Genomic DNA, 18,363 nt, shown 5'->3' on the forward strand with positions numbered 1-18,363 from the left:
CATGTCACAAGGAGAACCTTCAGATCAAGTTGAATGATGGTATATAACTAGGGTGTTGCTATTTAATATAAATTTTTTCCTTTTCATATAAATTTTTCAAAACCTCTCATTCTCACTTTCGTAATCTCTCAACTCTCTAATATCTCTCAAAATCACCTTTCGGGATGAAAATCATGTCGGGAATGAGGCCGGGCAAAGGAAAAGGACTGATTAGTGGCAAGGTACGTTTTTTTTCAAACTTCTTCTTCAAAAACACAAAAAAGTCTCCCAAATGGGAGACAAAACTTGAAATCAATTTGCCCGGAAGGCAGGCAGAAAACATAAAGCGATCAGCAAAAATGCCTCCCCAATAGGGATGCGTTTTTTCTGTCTGCCCCTTTTTAGGAGGGCCGAAATTGAAAAAAAACGCATCTACCGAGTTGGTGAAGCGTCCGATTGTTGTTTTTGCGTTAAATCTGTATTTATTTTTCATTAATTGATGTCAATTAGTGTGTAGAAATAGAATATTAGAGTAAATGATAATCGGATTAGAGTAAATAATAACGAAATTGCTTAGGGTTTAGAAACAGATTTCAATGAGAGTAAATAACAACAAACGTTATTTGATTGGTTTGTCATTTTTCAGAGTTTTGAGATAGGCGGGAGTTCCGGACAGCGGCACATGACCAGGCGTGGTGTCACTTCCTCTGTTTGGAGGGACAGAGAGGCACAGAGGCAGCAGGAGGCACATATGCAGTAGAAGCAGCCGAGGCCTATTGAGCAACCGAGACAGCACATTACAGCTGTTGAGGAGGAGCACGCAGCTCATGAGGAGCATGTGGACGATGTCGGCATTCATATGGACATGGATGAGACCGATATGCATGACTTGGGTCATGAGGAGATGGATAGGATCCCACTTCGTCAGGTGACGATGGGGTGAGGCGGCCATTTTGTTACTGGAGAGTCATGAGCTAGTAAATAATTTACATTCTTATTTTATTTTGTTATTAGTTTACCTTAGTTATTATTATAACGTTGTAATTGTTTATATGTTAGATGTGTAATATAATTTCAGGGAGCAGCAAACGCTCTAGGGATGCCGAGGACGATGCATGGCTCGTGACGGAGTAGGTGCCTAGCGGTCCGGTAGATGGTAGTATGATTCCCAGCTTTTATGGGCACGTTTCCGCTGGGATATGGAGAGGGCTCATGAGGAGCCTCCTTAAGTGCCATATTAGATTAGCCGGTTGTAAAAAATTGGCCAGCTAGTACAGGAAGTCGACCCGACAGGTCCAGCAGATGATAGACGCATCTAGATTATCACACCTCCCATCGATGATGTTCTCCCACATCGATATGCCCCTCAAGTCCAGCAGATGATAGACGCATCTGGATTATCACACCTGAGGCGTATACTCTTATATTCTCTCGGTACACATGTCTGAGTTTCCGAAAGCATGTGGTGATGCTTACACGGCGTGGTACACTCGCTTTTCACATCCACGTCTCTTGAACTCACATCAACCATGTCCACCGGTGGTTCTTTCTTGTTCCAACAGTAAAGTTGTAAGTTATTTTTAATTATTATATAAGTTCACAAATATGTTTTGAAAATTAATGTCATACATATTGTACTTAACTGTTTTCGTTTGGTTTTTGCAGTGGGTTAGTCGTATGACTAACTTTCACGAAGATTTTATCGACGTGATTAAACGGTTCGATGAGGAGGAGGCAACTCCTTGCCCGGATTGGTTGGCATGAATGAATGACATTTGGCCAAATGATTTGTGATTGTGTTATGAATACTTTAGATTTTATTATGTATGGATTATGGATTTTATTATATATTTTTGAGTTTTATGCCTTTTTTTTATGAATTATAATGTGAATTTAAGTATGTTAAATATGTAATTGTTAGAATCTTCTTCAGTTCAATCACAATCACGATATGAATAAAAACGGCGATAATAACAATCAAAATATTAATAAAAATAAATACAATTTTTTTTAAAAAAGTTGTGCGCAATGCACTTACATTAAACAAAGGAAAATTACATCAAAAATGAAGAAAAACCCTTAACCCACCCCACCCGGATGTGATTCGAACCCATGGCCTCTAGTGTCATAGGTAAGCTCTCAACCAACAGGCTAAGAGCTTCACCACAATAAAAATAAATACAATAACAATTATAATATTACTAAAATCACCCGATGCTAGCCAACCTATCCCATTGTGCTCTCCTAGTAACATACAAGCAGTCCCATCCTGAAACACTATGATGCAAAATCTCGACCAATGAGACAATATAGGAGGTACCGGAAAATTCGTAGATAAATCGAGCCGAATATAGTGTCGGTATGTATCACCTAAATGAGCAATGACAATCTCCCGTTCTGGTCGTGTAGCATGCAACGGTAGCACAGTACCACATGACATTAAACTCATTCCACTATCATACCCAAAGAAAAATACAACAACATTATATAACGTAGCAATCAGATACAAGTCATCTCAAATAAGCATCCAACGTGCAACAGTACAAGACGTACCGTCCCACCTAATCCGTTGGACTTCCAAATCAATCTCATCATAGTAAATTGGCTCGTATATTGTACAGTTAGCAAGAAATTCATTTGCAATGTACGCTCTTACTAACCGCCAATTATTTTCATCGCCAAATATACGATCCACCACAACACGGAACCCGCAGTTACCATCGCCTACCATATCGAGATATCCTTCAACAAACGACGTAATTAATCCCAGGATTTTATCGGCATGGTAGTATTATAAAATATCAGCTGCGCTTCCATCTATAACATTAATAATATATTAAAGTTAATATTGTTAAACCATTAGTAAATGTGCATTAGTGAATTAATATTACCAGTTGTAGCAGCATTATGGGCGGACGATGAAGAGCTACACCCATGACTCTGGGATGAACTAGACGATCGAGCACATCCACAATCTCTTTCATGGTACTCCCATGCACTCAGTAGACGTTTGGTTGATGTACTCCCCTTCGGTCATCCTCGTACTGTGGTTTTCACCTCCGGTTCACTGTAATTTGCTTGGTCCGGGTGAAGTTGATCGTGAATGAAAAGAGATATGTTACGCACAAATGTTTTGTCGCTTTTGTTGACCTCCTCAACTAGAGAGTGAAAGTACCGGTGATCCTCCAACCTATCATCATATCCGACCTTATCATAAGTGTTAACATGAACAATGACAAGTGTCTTCCAAAATGTGTGGATACGTTCAACACTGATCGGGGTTGCCAAATTTACTACTTTTCTAATCTCGCATGCATAAGGAAGCTGGTGAGTGGTTCTCAACATACAATCACAATGTTCATACACTTCCACACTCAAACGTCTCATGTGCTTATACTCTTCACTAAGTAACTTCATACAGTAGTGGGAAACTTTACTCGTCAATTAGTTGAATGGAAAACCGGAGGAAAAGACTCCTCTACGGTGTCTTGACTCCTCAAGATGATACCTGATAAGAATAAATAATAACAATCAAAATATATACTAAAATGCAAAATATATACTAATAAACGTATACCTGACCGTAGTTAACTGAGACCCAATTTCCTTGTGAACCCTTATCCAAACTGTATCGAGGGCTGCGGTGAAGGAGTTAAGTCATTGCTTTAATTGGGCGTGTTCGCTCTCCATTCTACGAGTAGTTCTATTGCTAAAGTGTAGGACATTCTTCATCCGCGTAACAACGAACTTCTCCTTGTGAACTAACCACATCTCCTCAACATAAGAGACAACCTGAGGATACCATCTCATTGTATCCCTCATCCGCATCACATTTTTCTCGTATTCCTCTTCAATATAGAGCAAGTGAGGTGATTGTGGGAAAATCTCTCTAATCGGCCTCATCAAACACAACTCCTGATCAGTGACAATAGCTGTCAGGTACACATCAAACCCAATCAAATTTCTCAGTCTCTCCATCACCCAACAATAGCTCGACTCAGTCTCATTTTTTATAATTGCATAACCTATCTTAAAGTTGTTGTTATATGAAGTCATCCCAACAATTTCAAAAAAAGATATCTGGTACTAATGTTGATTGATTGAATGAATAAAAAAATAAATAAATACTACGGAAAAAAAGAAATAAATAAATAAAGTATATATAGAAAACAGCATTAAGAAAATATTATTGATTGATAAAAGGTGATTTGAGTATAATAACTAACACTTCACTAATTCTACCTATTATTTCAATGGCCTTTTATGGATAGTAACCTCTCTTCCTATTATTCACTCTTCGAAATTTAGAATCAAATTTTGATGGCTAGCAATGTCTGCCCTTAGTTTCGCGACTGGATATATGAGTAAATTAAATTTTACATTAAAAATGATGGAAAAGAGAATCACAGTAAAATGTACTTCTAAATCTAATACATATAAAAACAACAACAACAAAGCCTTAGTCTTGAAATGATTCGGAGTCAGCTAACATGAACCATCATATAAAACCGTGAAATCAAGTCGTGTTGGCGATATAAATTCTCTCACTCCACTCCCTCCTATCCACTATCATATTTTTCTCAATCCCCAAAAAACTCATATCACTATCGATCACTCTCTTCCAAGTTTACTTAGGTCTTCCCCTACCCCTCACCATTACATCCATTTGCCACTCTTCATTTCTCCTAACCGGCGCATCAAGCGCTATTCGTCTTAGATGGTCAAACCACCTTAGTCGGTTTTTTCTCATTTTATTCTCAATACATGTAACCCCTACTTTTGTCCTAATTATTTTATTGCTCACCCGATCCTTTCTCGTATGACCACGCATCCATCTAACATACGTATCTCCGTCACCGACATCTTATGAATGTGACTGTGTTTCACTGCCCAACACTCCGTACCATATAACAATGCTGGTCTAATTTTCGTGCGGTAGAATTTTCCCTTCAATCTATTAGGCATGTCGGGGTCACAAAGGAAACATGTATCACTCTTCCACTTCGTTCAACCAGATTTAATCCTATGAGCAATATCTCCATCTACTTCCCCATCCGTTTGGATAATAGATTCTAAATACCGGAAGCAATCCGAGGCATGGACAACTCTCTCATCCAAGGTGATTGTCCCTACCTCCCTACTCCTATCGCCGCTAAACTTACACTCCAAATATTCTGTCTTACTTCGGCTCAACTTAAAGCCTCTAGATTTCAAAGTTTGTCTCCATAGTTCCAACTTCCTATCCACGCTTTCTTTCGTCTCATCAACCAACACAATATCATCTGTAAACAACATGCACCATAATATACCATCTTGAAGTGAACATGTTAGTTCATCCATAACGATGGCAAAAAGAAATGGGCTAAGTGCGGAACTTAGATGCACTCCAATCGTAATAGAGAACTCTTCAGTCTTCCCAACATTAGTACGTACACTCGTGCACGCTCCCTCATACATGTCCTTTATGATGTCAATATATTTTCGCGAAATGCCTTTCCTTATTAAAGCCCACCAAAGTACTTCCCTTGGTACCTTATCATATGCCTTCTCCAAGTCAATGGAAACCATATGCAAGTCTTTCTTTTTATTTCGATAGTGCTCAATTAATTGTCTCATTAGATGGATGGCTTCCATAGTTGATCTTTCCGGCATAAAGCCAAACTGGTTTTCTGAGATCTTCACCGTCCTCTTTAGCCTTTGTTCGATCACTCGCTCCCAAAGTTTCATAGTGTGACTCATTAATTTGATTCCTCGATAGTTGGCACAATCTTGGACATCGCCTTTGTTCTTATACAAAGGAATTAGGATACTTTTCCGAGATCTCACGTCTTCCTATCTCTCTTCCGAGCAATTCTATATATGTCTCTTTCCCCTTCCTTCGTATCCAATCTTGTATACAGATCCCGATTCACCTGCTCTAGCATCTCGTATGACCTTCTTTGCTTCCCTTTTAGCCTCTTTGTACTTTTCGTAGTTCCCATCACTCCTGCATTTCCCCAATATTTTATAGGATTCTCGCTTACTGTTTACTGCTTGTCGTATCTTCCGTCCACCAAGATGTGTCCTTACCCGGTGACATGCTATCTTTAGATTCCCCTAAAACTTCCTTCGCTACTTCGCTTATACTATACTCCATCTTAGTCCATATCGAATCTATATCTAAGTCCATATAGAAAGAATAAAAATTAAACCAAAATAGATAATATTGAGATGGTATTAAAATAGGATAAACAAGGAATTAAAGTAAGGATTGAATAAAATGGATTAGAAAGAAAAGGAGCGGAGGAGGAAGGTATCAAATTGGTTGGAGATGTAAGTAAGCAAAGAACAAAGAAGAAAGAAGAAAGACTCTTCTTGTATTGTGTTGTACAAGTATTCTTCCCATTCCCATTTTATAAACAGATAACACTCAAATTAAAATTAAAATTAAAATTAAAATTAGAGAATTGAATTAGAGATGCCTCAAAACCTCACTACTCTTGCTTTCTTCTGCATCTTCATTGCTCTTGCCACAGGTAACACTTGTGCCACTCCATTTATCAACCACTCTTTTATTTATTAACTTAATACAAAATTGCATAATGTGGCACATTTTTTAAGTGTTTTTAGTTTCTCACTAATAGTAAGGTAAAAAAATATGCCTTATAAGTTGCATATAGAAGGAAACCTCACTTGATGTTTGAACATGTTGGATAGGCCAAAATTCCTCCTCAAGTGGAAAAACTTTCACCTTATACAATAACTGCAAAGACACAATATGGCCTGCAATATTAACAAAAGGTAATGACACCGATGGTTATGGCTTTCCCCTAAAGCCAGGCCAATCCGCCTTCTACAACGCCACCACCAGCTGGAGTGGCCGGATATGGGCTCGAACCGGCTGCAACTTCAACAAAGACGGCACTGGATCATGCGAAACAGGCAGTTGTGGAGCCTCTCTAAATTGTTCAGAGCCAAGTAGTCCACCAAATACAATAGCTGAATTCACACTTGGTGACATTGACTTTTTTGATGTTAGCCTTGTGGATGGATTTAATGTACCTATAGCTGTTTCACCTCTCAACACCAAGGGAAAAAATTGTAGTATTGCGGGTTGCGACGGAGATTTAAGGCAAAATTGCCCGTCAGAACTCTCTGTTACGTCCAATAACACTGGAAAAGTGATAGCTTGTCGGAGCACGTGCGATGTGTTCAACACGGATGAATTGTGTTGCAGAGGAACATATGGAGATCCAGTGGCCTGTGTAGCTTCAAATTATTCAAGAAGTTTTAAGCAAGTATGCCCTGCTGCATCAAGCTATGCATATGATACAGATGCAACAAGTATTATAACATGTGCTGCATCAGATTATATTGTCAGTTTCTGTGCATCAAGGTATGTATTTTGGACAAAAATATGATCATCTAATCAAAGTTCAAAACTTTGTTCTGATAATTACAGATATTTGTGTTTCAGGAATCAAACTTTCTGCTCCTACCATGACAACAAGATTGTATGCAATACATCATATAGTGGGTCTGAAGCAGTAATACCTCAAGGATGGTGGATTTTGATGGTGACATTGCCTTTGGCACTTTTCTTACATATCAACATTTAGCAATTGCTATAAATCTGTATAGTATTTTTGAAATGACAAATTCCGGTTTTTCCATTTCTTGTATTTGTTATTTCACATGTAAACTTGTTGCTTAACCTCAACTTCTTCTTTCCTCAAACTATGCTAAATGTTTGTTGCTTGTGCACAAATATGATTTTATTATATTAAATTCACAGGAAAATGACCTTCAAAAAAATGATTTTGATTAATAGGTAGCTTTGAACATAAACATGCTCAAGTCCAGAAAAGCAAGATCTGAACATGAACATTGCTAACCAAGCATATATTTTACAAGGAAAAAGAGATGAAAAATACCATCTCACCACAATCTGAATCCAAACAAAATGTCCAATATACAAGAAATTCTTCCGTCAATTTAGATACAAGAATCTTTTCGTCAAGTGACTAAAGAAAACATTAAAAAGGGCAAGAGTCCTCCATATCAAATACAAGGTTACTAGTCAACAAAAAGCTATAATTTAAAGAAATTACAAGAACCACTTACCTATTCAGTCAAATGCAACTGAAATATTGATGGGTTCCATTACCATATTTGTATCCTTCAATGTAAATGCTTACTAAAAGTTATCACATTTGAGCGGCAGCAACTCTACTGGTGGTACAACCACACATGGAAACTTACATGTAAAGTGTCAAACTGAAAAAAAAAAAAAAAAAAAAAAAAAAAAAAAAAAAAACAAGAATGCAAGTCATACGACAAGATCTCCAACATGAAAATGTAGCATAAATAAGTTTCTGTATGGATTTACCTTGGCTCTTGATTAGGCGGTATTCACTTGACAATCATCGGATTCAGGAGGAAATTGACTTGATGGACAGTATGTTGTTTTACGCTCAGAATAAATATACTTCTACTCCTGTTCAAGCATATTTACAACAGATCCTGCTCCGAATATCGCCTTGCCCCAATTAAAGCAGACTGGAGTTTAAAGTATAGTTGTGTCTTCATATACAGACAATAGACAAAGAAAACTAATACTCACCTTATCACAGTAGGTTTGTGTGTGGGCTAAATAATCCAAGGTTTGCTTCTACCCTAACTTTCTTCTGATTGTTTACTATCAATTTTTCTTTTTTGATTTTCTGATGTTAACTCGTCGCTTTCAAAAGGTAACACAACTACAGGGGCAGCAGGCACTGTTTCCCACCGCTCTTTCAATAAGGTCATGAATTTCTTAACCATTTTCTTGCGGAACTCAAGCTCCCGAGTGAAGAGATCAAAAAGAAAAAAGGCAGAAACATACTTGAAAGGGACAATGAGAAGAATGGAGGCAGAAGCTAACAGCACCATTGCAATTTCAGTCGTTATCTGATAAAGAATTCAAAATTGTAGAGTCAGGTACATAACCTGAAGATATACACAGTTTTAGGAAATCCTTCAATTCTACCAAACTGCGAAATAAACAATAAAACACACAGGCAACTTCAATATCAAACATTCTTATGTAGCACACGGAATACTTGTTACTAATTTTCTTGGTGAATAAGGTGCACTTAAGTTTCATAGACGGTATCTTAGCATGGAATATCAGAAAACTGACCGGGAAACAATCAAAGAAATTGGGGGAAATAAAGGCGAGGAGTCTGATGCAGACAAGCTGAATAAGAATATATATCAAAAGGTAACTGATACTGTTCACATATGGAGGTCCATAGTTCATAAGTGCACCTTTCGAGCAAAACAAGTTCAGCAGATGAACTAGCTATCTAAGCCTTGCAGCATGACCTTTGATGAGGAACTTCCATCCCAAATTATTGCTTGTTTGTTGTGGACTTTTCCATGATTGGGTATTCAAACTTGGCAAAGTATTAGCTGAGGCTAAAACTATGATATGGAATCAAGCTGCATTTCTTCTCACATGAAAATTTTATTGCACAAAGACATTGATATTTCTTTAGTGTTCAAATGAAGACAAACTTATCACACAAATAATGGGATTTAAAAGGAAACGAAGTGACCAACAACTCTTACTGTTCGCTTATTTTAAAAGTTCTTCTCAAAGAGGCATGGAAAAATACCTGAGGCTGACCAGAAAGTACAATTGTACGGATCTTTAAAAGGGCGACATTCAGATTCTGGAGATAGTTTTCTACATCACGCATAGCATCTTTTAGAGCTATGATCTTTTGAATAGTATTTGAAGGTGGTTGGTCACGGATGGTGACTTTTCCAAAAGATCGTCCCAAGCGGCCTTGCTCTTTAAGCCCCTTTATTGTCAACATTCCAGTAGCCAAAACCATCAACATCATTGGAAATACATATGACAGCAAATTTCTGGAAAACAAAGTCATGCTGCAAGCTTAGATTCTGTAACATCATAGATAGATATATAAAGCAAAGGAGCAAGAACAATTAAAGTACCTAATATCAGCTTTAAATGAAAATAATTTTCTAATATTACTATCCCGGTGCAAATACACATCCAGTTATATGAATTAAGACAACAAGTGTAAGGTTCAGAGATGTAATTAATTGACAGCAATTTGAAAAGAGGCAGAAAACAGAAAGCAGAAGAAATAAGCACTCTATCTAGCACACGAGGCGTGCAACAGCAAAGGACAAAATTAACAAGTTCTCAAAATACAAGACCATTCTGTGTAATATATGAGGCCTTCACAGAAACAGGAAAGAGATCCAGAGGAATTGATTAAAATAGCCAAACAGATATATAGAAGAGGACTATTATGAAACAAATAAGAATGATAGAATGGACTGAGCATAAACCAACCCCCAGAGGAAGATCTCTTCCCTCTATACTCAATGACCAGAGAAACACTAAAGGAGCCAAACAGACCTATGTAGTTTCCAATACAATTTCCTTCTAACACTACACCTATACATACTAGCTAAAGCCCTCTCTCTCTAGGCCCCAAATCACGTGTCCTTAATTCCACTGTTAAGTTCTATGTATGAAACATAAATAATGCCAGAAAGAACCAGTTGTATTATGCCAGAATAAGATTTCATATCGATATCACTTATTACTGAGTTTTTTTTTTCTAAAAATTAAAATGATAATTTAGAGAGAATTATATGATATCAAGGTGGCTGCTACATATTTTTAAGATCAAAAAGTCCTCAAAAGTATCCAAACTAATTATTAGAATTTACCAACAATCGAAAAATAATTCCTTAATGGAAATGGAACTTCACAAGATACAAGAAGAGTGCAAGTGCTGTGTGAGTGATCCACATGCAAAGTATTCATATATTAGCCATCGTCTAATAAACAAGGTTAATTACTTGCTTGATGACTTATGTTAGACTTTGCTGTTTGTACGAATTAATTACATTGTTCCCACTAATAATTCTTTCAAGCAAGAACCTACCTCAAAATAATTGAGTATGCAAATGCAAGAAAAGAGATGGTTAGATGTGGCTCCTCCCAATGTCTCAATCTTTCAAAATTCCTTGCAGTAATAGCCAGGGGAAGCATCAGTTCCTGCGTCAATGCATAATTCAGTTCTGTTACACATGAAAAAAAGATATAAACAATAAAAGTCATATAAATCTCTAACAACCAATCCACCAGTTCAGTTCAATGAAGTTACGGACTTCCAAATTCTCAAATTCAAGTTAAAATTATCAAAAACAGATTGCTTGTTGGAATCAATAAATAGATGGGAAAAATATTCAGAAGAAGAAAAGCTAATAGGAAAAATAATAAATAAACAACAGTCGAACCTTAAAAAGATCAATGTTACTTGGTATCCCTTTTATCATTGCAGCATCAATGGTTGCTTGAGTGTTCTCCACAACCTGAAATTTTTCTTTGCATATCATTGCTGCCCTCTCTACAAGAGTCATATCTGCCACAACAAGATCTTTACTCAGCACGATTCCTTGCTTTATTGAAGGACTCTTCCAGAAGTTAATGGAAGCATTGGAAGCCCAAGATGGAGATCTCATCCACTTCTGTAAGTAAACACTGCCATCTATGTCAAATACATGATTACTAACTTCTAATAATTCATCAGGTGGTTTTGCTACTTTCAATTGTTGATACTCGGCCTCAGTAGATTTTTTTACTAAAGGCCCACCCCAGTAATTTACAGCAAGAGTTTGGTAAACAATGTTCCCATGGGGTGACTTTTGCAAATACGAGAACTGAACAAGTTTTATAGGATCGTCAAGTAGCTTCTGCATAAATTGAAGGGTCTGAAGTCTAGCAAGGCTATTAACGGCACTGGTTGTAGCCCTTTTCTTTCCTTTTTGGGCACCATAGACTTGAAATATTGACTGGTCACCATCTTCAGGTCCAAACTGTTCTACAAACTTGTGTAAGGATACAACTTCAGTTATAAATGCATGCCAAACATCTCTTCGTGAGTCAGATCCCATGTTAACAAACTCTAGCACCCATGTCTCAGATCTGATAAAAAAAAAAATAGAATTTTCACATGTAAATGCATAAGCAAGAAATTAGAATATTTTTTATAACAGTTCAAAGAGACAGGATCTACCCAACTCAAGCAAAAACCGGAAGCCATGAGAAGCATAAAGAGTAGGTACGCTAAAACATAAATAGAGGTCAGATAAATGAATTTCATCTAGAGGTGTATACTAGCATAAACAAGCCAATCGTTATCCATCTTGTTACTTTATGTTTGGTGTCATTATTAAGAACCTTCACAAGCAATAATAAAGAAAACAACTAAACAAACTTCTCAAATTTTCATTCATCACCCTCATCTGTGTTAATATACCTAGGAGAAAATATGAGTTAAAACTTGCATGCACTTAGGTAATACAATCTAAACAAATACTAGATATCTTTCCCCTCAAAACAATAAAAGAATTCCATGCGATAGTTTAGTTCAATTTACTCTTCCAATAAATTAACTAACTAGAAAATTTATTCTACATTTGTGTCCTCTCAAATACTAAAAAACATGCTAATATCTTAGCCTTTTTCTCGAAACCTCTTTGTACTCTTTTGGACAATTTCATCCAAGGGTTACTGATAAACTTTTCAAGCAAGAATATAGCAACAATGGTTGAAATCATCAGCATGCATCATAAGTTCTATTAGTCAAAATACCAGCCTCACCTTACTCTAGCAAATCAAATATGTTAACTCTGATTTCCGTGGCAGATTGTTTTTAAAAACCTGCATATAGGATCTCGTCACAGGTCTATTCACCGGAAAATCTACTTGATTTCCTTGTTACTCATGTTCTTTGATAAACCTATTTCGGAAAACTTAATGGTGATTTGTAAGAGATCACCCAAACTTGCTTAATTCTTATTTGACTAAAAATTCATAATTTCTTTCATTGAATATGATCCTCCTCTATGAATAGACAAGGATCCTAAATATATATTTCGAGAAACTCCTAAGTAGTAAAGCCCCTACATAATAAACTCTTAAATAATAAGACTCCTAAAATAATGAAAGTCCCCAACTAATACAAATCCTAAATAAAAAAAATCTTAAACAATAGAATATTAAATAATAAAACTTCCCAAATATTTAAAACATTAAATAGAATAAATCCTTAAATTTTAGCTAAAAGATCTAAAGACTTATTGCAGTGTCGTAACATTATGCAATATAATACAAAAGTAACAAATCCCATTTAACAAGGTTAGAAGCAAAATAACCAACTGATATAGAAGCAACATCAAAGATAACTCGTGTATGTATGTATGTAATGTATATATGCATGTAAGTCCCCAATCAAATAATTCTCAAGAGAATGGGACAGCTTGTGAAGTATGCTCACTTGTGACCAGATGAAATAGAAACTGCAGAATCAAAAAGCCCGGAGCCAAAAGGTCCAACTTTTGTTTTCTCCACCTGTAAACCCTTCCTAGTAAGATCGAACCTTTTAGGTTTAGCATCATTTTGTCTGAGCAAATCTACCGCCTGCAAGCCAAACATGATACGCTATGTAAGAGAAATAACTTCAATTAAACAAGTTGAGCTATAAATTTTGCTACAAATATACACATTTAATGAGTTTGCTCGTATTATTTCTCAGTCACTTGAAGAATTTTGCATTGAGAGAAACAAGCCTTCAAATGAATTTACAATCAGGTGAAATTTGTTTGTCAGGTCTGAGATCATCTTCTCCCAATTTCAAGGTACAGTAGGCAAAAAGTGGCAAAGCATATAAAGAAGGATGCAACTATGTGCTAAACAGAAATGGCTAGATTTCAAATTTTCAACAGCTTCATAACAAGGTAGTTAAGCAATTAAGCTAAAAAGTGAGCATACTACTTACAATCATGCATATGAAATCACATACTTTTTGGAGGAAAGAAGAACAAAAGTACATAATGATAAAAACAATTCAGATGTACATAACACTGTAATTCACATTCATAAACAATAATAAAAAAAAAACCCTTAGATTCCAGATTATATTATGAGATGCTTTAGCAATGGAAAACAGTAACATATGCTTACAAGTGCAATCAAATTAATGATAAAAATCTGCCAACAAAATAAGTCTTTTAGTCCCATCATGCATACAAGACTTGAAAACCCAGTATATGTGGACTAAGGCTCTAGGAGTTTGAGCCAGAGAAAGAACCATCAAATTATTGTTAGAAAATATGAAATTTGACAAATTTATGTCAAACTGTCAATCCAGGTCTGAGCTTTGATATTGAGATGAACTCTCATCTTCACAAGTGAAGAGCCAATATGCAATATTTTGAAGAAACAAACATCATATATTCACAAACCAAAGGGCATTAAGAACTGAAAGCAAGGACAACTTATTTCAAGCCCTAAGAGCCTAACTATCTTGCAGAACACGATATGCATATAGCATCACATAGATGTGTAATGAGTTAGACAATCTAGATTCTTAAACAGTTTAATATCTTTCAAAATGGTAAACTGCAGTTATACCAATCCATTCATTGCTTCATTAGTTAACATCTCATAAGAAATATTATTATATAATTATGTTGACTCAATGGAGGGAAAAAAATGCCTCCTACATTGTTTAAATAAATCCTTCTAAAGTAAACCAGTTATACAAGGAGATTCATATATGGAGGAGGGGGGTGAAGGGATTTAACATGAAATTTTGAAGAGTCGAAACAACTTTTGAAGGAATGAATACCTCAAAATAAAGTGCTCTGTCAGTTAAAATGACCTTTCCTGGCCATGCCATGTTATTCTCCCATTTGAGAACAGGACGCTTCCTGCTGGAGCCAATGCATAAAATTTGCTCCTCCAAAATATCAGGATATTCACGAGTCTGGTAGGATCTCCGTCCTTCATGCACTCTACACTAAAATCAATATGACTGACCCAAAATATACGAGGAAGATAATATGTTTACTAACTATGCCTATCAATTATGTTAAGAGAGCAGAGGGAGTTAAATGAACATAACAAATAAGAGAGAGGACCAGTAACCTTCCAAAAGTAATTACTGTTCGCCCAGAAAGTTTAACATAAAGCAAACTCAAAGACTTAATATATCATAGAAACAGCACAATGAACTTGTAAATCATCCAAAATGCAAAATTGTAGTCTACCTAAAGCCAAAGTACCCAACAGAAAAATATTCAGAATAGTTTATTCACATCTAATCAACAATCTCCATCACCTCCTCTATCTTTTGATTCCTCTTTCATACCATTGTTACTATAAAGTAAAGTTGTTTCTTAGCAATTCAAAAGCCAAAAATGTCCGAACAATCTGTACCGCCATCCATATTTGTTGTGGCAATAAAAATATAATTTTTATATTATATTTCATTTCAAAACATCAAAAGTGTACAAGTCAAAAAATATAAATGATTACAGAGGGCATCAGGAAGCTCACTTGAGAAGTTCACCAATATAAGTTAACCACAAGCCCAAAGAGATTCCTTGTTCATCACCAGTGAGAGCCCTGAAAAGATTATGTGCTGTAGAGTGATCAGCCACACCCGAAATCGTTGGAGCAATGCGTACAAAAGCCTCTTCTCCTACAAGCTTTCCCTTCAATTGAAAAAGAAGATGAAGAAGTTCATATTTTTTTCCATCCATTACTCTAACAACTTTTATGAAATACGTTAAAGAGGCGAGTGGGCCTTCCAGTATGTCAAAACTACAAGCAATATCAACAAAGAAACACAATTGGGACAAAGAGGTAGCACCCACTGATCTTTATTCCATCCCTCTCTCTCACTAACTTAAATACAAATGACATGAAGAAATAAACCAAATTTGGATACAGACGTACAACCACTAATCATTATCCATGCGCTCTTTCTCTTGAACTCCGTCTTGTAAACAAAGACCTAACTCACCCCAAATGGTTAGGATTGTCTCACATATTTAAGGAGCCATATAGCTTCCCAATGGGATGGGGGGGGGGGGGGGGGGGGGGGGGGGGGGAGATACCATGTAAACAAAAACTCACCCCCAATTGGTACCTCAAAGGGTTAGGATTGTCTCACATATTTAAGGAGCCATATAGCTTCCCAATTTAGCAATATGGGATGTTTAAAAAGGAGAGATGACTAGGACACTATCAAATTAAGTTTAGTTGGTTGCGTTGACTCCAAATTAGCCACGAAACAGATATAGAGGAGAAACATTTCCTGCATTAGTTTTCCATTCTCTTATTAATTTTGAAGGAACTTTGACAAAAAAGTTGACCATTATCTTGCAATATCAGATTGAGCATACGGAAGGCTAAGCAGACATTTTTACCTTGTCCTTTCCATGACTTAATGAAGATATAAAGCTTCTTTAAACTGTCACCCTTTAGAACTCCTGAGCAATATGTTCATTGCAAGAAATAATTTGACCAAAAAGCTTAAGTTGATACGCCCAAGAATAGCTTTTATTAATATCTCTGACATTCATCAAAATATAATTCACTAGTACTCACTATGAGAGCGGTAATAAAGTTAGGTTTAGTTTAGACCATTAATTATCATTAAAGATTTGTTAGAACCACTCTTGTGCCATCCCAAAGAATCCAATAGAAGAATATATACCTTGTAGTTGCACTGTTGCAGTTTCTAGTAATAAAAAAGCTAATACTATAAATCCTTAATTATTTTCAATAATGTCGGATCGAAGCCATCCAGGCCACCCAATGATACCATCTACTTCTTCTCGAAAAGGCAATATTCTTTAATGAAATTAAGAAAGTTTAATAATCATCATTCTATGAACAATGTCCTAAAAAACGGTGAACATGAGAAAACAAACCTGAAGAGAAGCCTTTTCAGAACCATTTTCCTTGCCGTAAGGATTCTCCCATGCAAGCATTGTTATGAAAATTAGTTGCTGGAATGCTGGTTCCTGGAATGAATCATTCTTGTTTCATTATGGAGTAAACAAATATTGTGTATGTTTAAAGACCAAGAAAAATTCAAATAAACTGATCAACTTTAAGGTGACCAAGCTATCAGATTGATATACAAGGCTAAAGATTTCAAGAACATGATATACAAGGGCAAAAATTACTCAGATAATAAAATCATCGGACCTTTAGGCAGGGATGGATTACAGAGCTATCCCTTGACAAGAATCTAAAGCAGCAGTACTCCACCAAATTGCGGGCATCATTATAAACAGGTTCAGCAACAATTGTTTTAAAAATCTTCTGCATTTTAGAGCCAGTCAATCCATTCATCCTGCAGATCTTATTCCATGAGTCAAATCAAAATTCTGCAATCAGTTTTAAAGGCGGGAATCACACAGCACAGTAGAAGGAAAAATTGGCATGGTAGATATATATAGAGAACTATCATCAGTTTTCAGTATTTACATAACAATAATTTCATCCTACATGGTAGAATAAAAAATTCAAACAAAAATGACCATACAGATGCTTTTACCTGCTAAATTGCTCAATGGATACTATTGCAGCAAATGAGAGAACTCCATTGGGAGTACTACTATGAATAGTTTGTTCTCCCATGAATATTTCCTCCAGCTCTGGAGCATCAAATGAATTAACAGGATCGGGTTTTCCAGCATAGCCAGATTTTACCAGTGGCATAGTGACTTCATTGAAAAGATCCTGGGTCTTAGACAACCATAGACTGAATCTTTCTTGAACCACCTCTATCAATATATAAAAGTTTCACAGGCATTGAGAAAATCAGAATTTTGAATAAGAAAAGTTATAAAGCATACAAAAGATCCACCTATAAACATATAAACAAAGGTCAGTGTGTTCCGATTCAAAACCCTCACTATTTCATGGGGAAGTATCACTTATATTTGAAATCCATTTCCTAGAGAACTGAAAGGCTGTATTTGACAAAATTATACAACAAAGCATCACGTATCTTTGTTCATCATTTGCAGGCATAACATAATAGCTACTTTTTACAAAAGATGGAAAAATCTTACTAGCATCAATATCTTTAAGCTTCCATCTGTTGTCAGGAGACTGAGCCACAACCTTAAACCTCAACCTGCGGCGAGAGAAGTTGAATGTTGAGTAGCCAAACTTGCAAAAGTCCCTTTGAAACAAAACCAAAGAAGTGGGTGTAGCTGGTGATGCATTCAAGTGGAATTTTGAGAGCATCTTGATTCACTATTTCCCCTTTCCCGATACCCAAGATCAGAACTTTGAGCACATAACTAACCGTTTGAAAGAAAACGAAAAGAAGAAGCAAGCAATAGGAACTGGAAGTGGGTTTTTTTAGTCTTATACGGCTGTCAAAGTGCCAATCATGTGAAGCTAGCAGAACCAAAGTTGAATGCTTTGAATTGGATTTTTTTGGTACTCAATTAAAATGCGAGTCCAAATGAAATGAGAAACTCAAAATGGTTAAGAAAGAGTAGATG

The 18,363-nt window shown here is 36.2% G+C and overlaps 2 protein-coding genes and 1 long non-coding RNA gene across 4 annotated transcripts; 2 read left to right on the top strand and 1 right to left on the bottom strand.

Annotated features, from left to right (window-relative positions):
• The first annotated feature begins 629 nt into the window (after positions 1–629).
• On the top strand, positions 630–1,803 carry LOC136227847 (uncharacterized). The gene is made up of 3 exons (XR_010688290.1): positions 630–956; positions 1,058–1,548; positions 1,645–1,803. It is a non-coding gene; the product is annotated as an uncharacterized lncRNA (long non-coding RNA).
• Positions 1,804–6,425: 4,622 nt separating this feature from the next.
• Positions 6,426–7,632, top strand: LOC136225656 (pathogenesis-related thaumatin-like protein 3.5). Its single transcript, XM_066013762.1, has 3 exons — positions 6,426–6,494; positions 6,676–7,354; positions 7,436–7,632. Exons 1-3 carry the CDS (start codon positions 6,437–6,439, stop codon positions 7,575–7,577), a joined length of 879 nt encoding a protein of 292 aa, XP_065869834.1. The 5' UTR covers positions 6,426–6,436; the 3' UTR covers positions 7,578–7,632.
• Positions 7,633–7,907: 275 nt separating this feature from the next.
• Positions 7,908–18,363, bottom strand: LOC136225655 (uncharacterized). Of its 2 annotated transcripts, XM_066013760.1 has the most exons (12): positions 17,923–18,363; positions 17,403–17,631; positions 17,051–17,198; positions 16,771–16,863; positions 15,389–15,546; positions 14,679–14,844; positions 13,326–13,468; positions 11,284–11,971; positions 10,929–11,041; positions 9,618–9,873; positions 8,348–8,907; positions 7,908–8,235 (listed from the first exon to the last, which is right to left on the bottom strand). In XM_066013760.1, exons 1-11 carry the CDS (start codon positions 18,098–18,100, stop codon positions 8,635–8,637), a joined length of 2,445 nt encoding a protein of 814 aa, XP_065869832.1. In that variant the 5' UTR covers positions 18,101–18,363; the 3' UTR covers positions 7,908–8,235; positions 8,348–8,634. The 2 variants fall into 2 exon arrangements, with proteins under 2 accessions (XP_065869832.1, XP_065869833.1); XM_066013761.1 differs by lacking the exon at positions 17,923–18,363 and having other exon boundaries at positions 17,051–17,206; positions 17,403–17,542.

This window comes from Euphorbia lathyris, chromosome 4 (assembly GCF_963576675.1).
Source record: "Euphorbia lathyris chromosome 4, ddEupLath1.1, whole genome shotgun sequence".
In the NCBI taxonomy this organism is placed as follows: domain Eukaryota; kingdom Viridiplantae; phylum Streptophyta; class Magnoliopsida; order Malpighiales; family Euphorbiaceae; genus Euphorbia; species Euphorbia lathyris.

Bases quoted from the DNA above. Each gene is read 5' to 3' on its own strand.
- LOC136225655 (XM_066013760.1), bottom strand. From the start codon at position 18,100: ATGCTCTCAAAATTCCACTTGAATGCATCACCAGCTACACCCACTTCT. The intron at 13,469-14,678 runs GTATTCATTCCT...TTTGGCTTGCAG, and splicing joins ACAGAGCACTTTATTTTGAG to GCGGTAGATTTGCTCAGACA. The intron at 11,972-13,325 runs GTGAGCATACTT...TTTTTTTATCAG, and splicing joins TCTATTTCATCTGGTCACAA to ATCTGAGACATGGGTGCTAG.
- LOC136225656 (XM_066013762.1), top strand. From the start codon at position 6,437: ATGCCTCAAAACCTCACTACTCTTGCTTTCTTCTGCATCTTCATTGCT. The intron at 6,495-6,675 runs GTAACACTTGTG...CATGTTGGATAG, and splicing joins CTTCATTGCTCTTGCCACAG to GCCAAAATTCCTCCTCAAGT. The intron at 7,355-7,435 runs GTATGTATTTTG...TTTGTGTTTCAG, and splicing joins GTCAGTTTCTGTGCATCAAG to GAATCAAACTTTCTGCTCCT.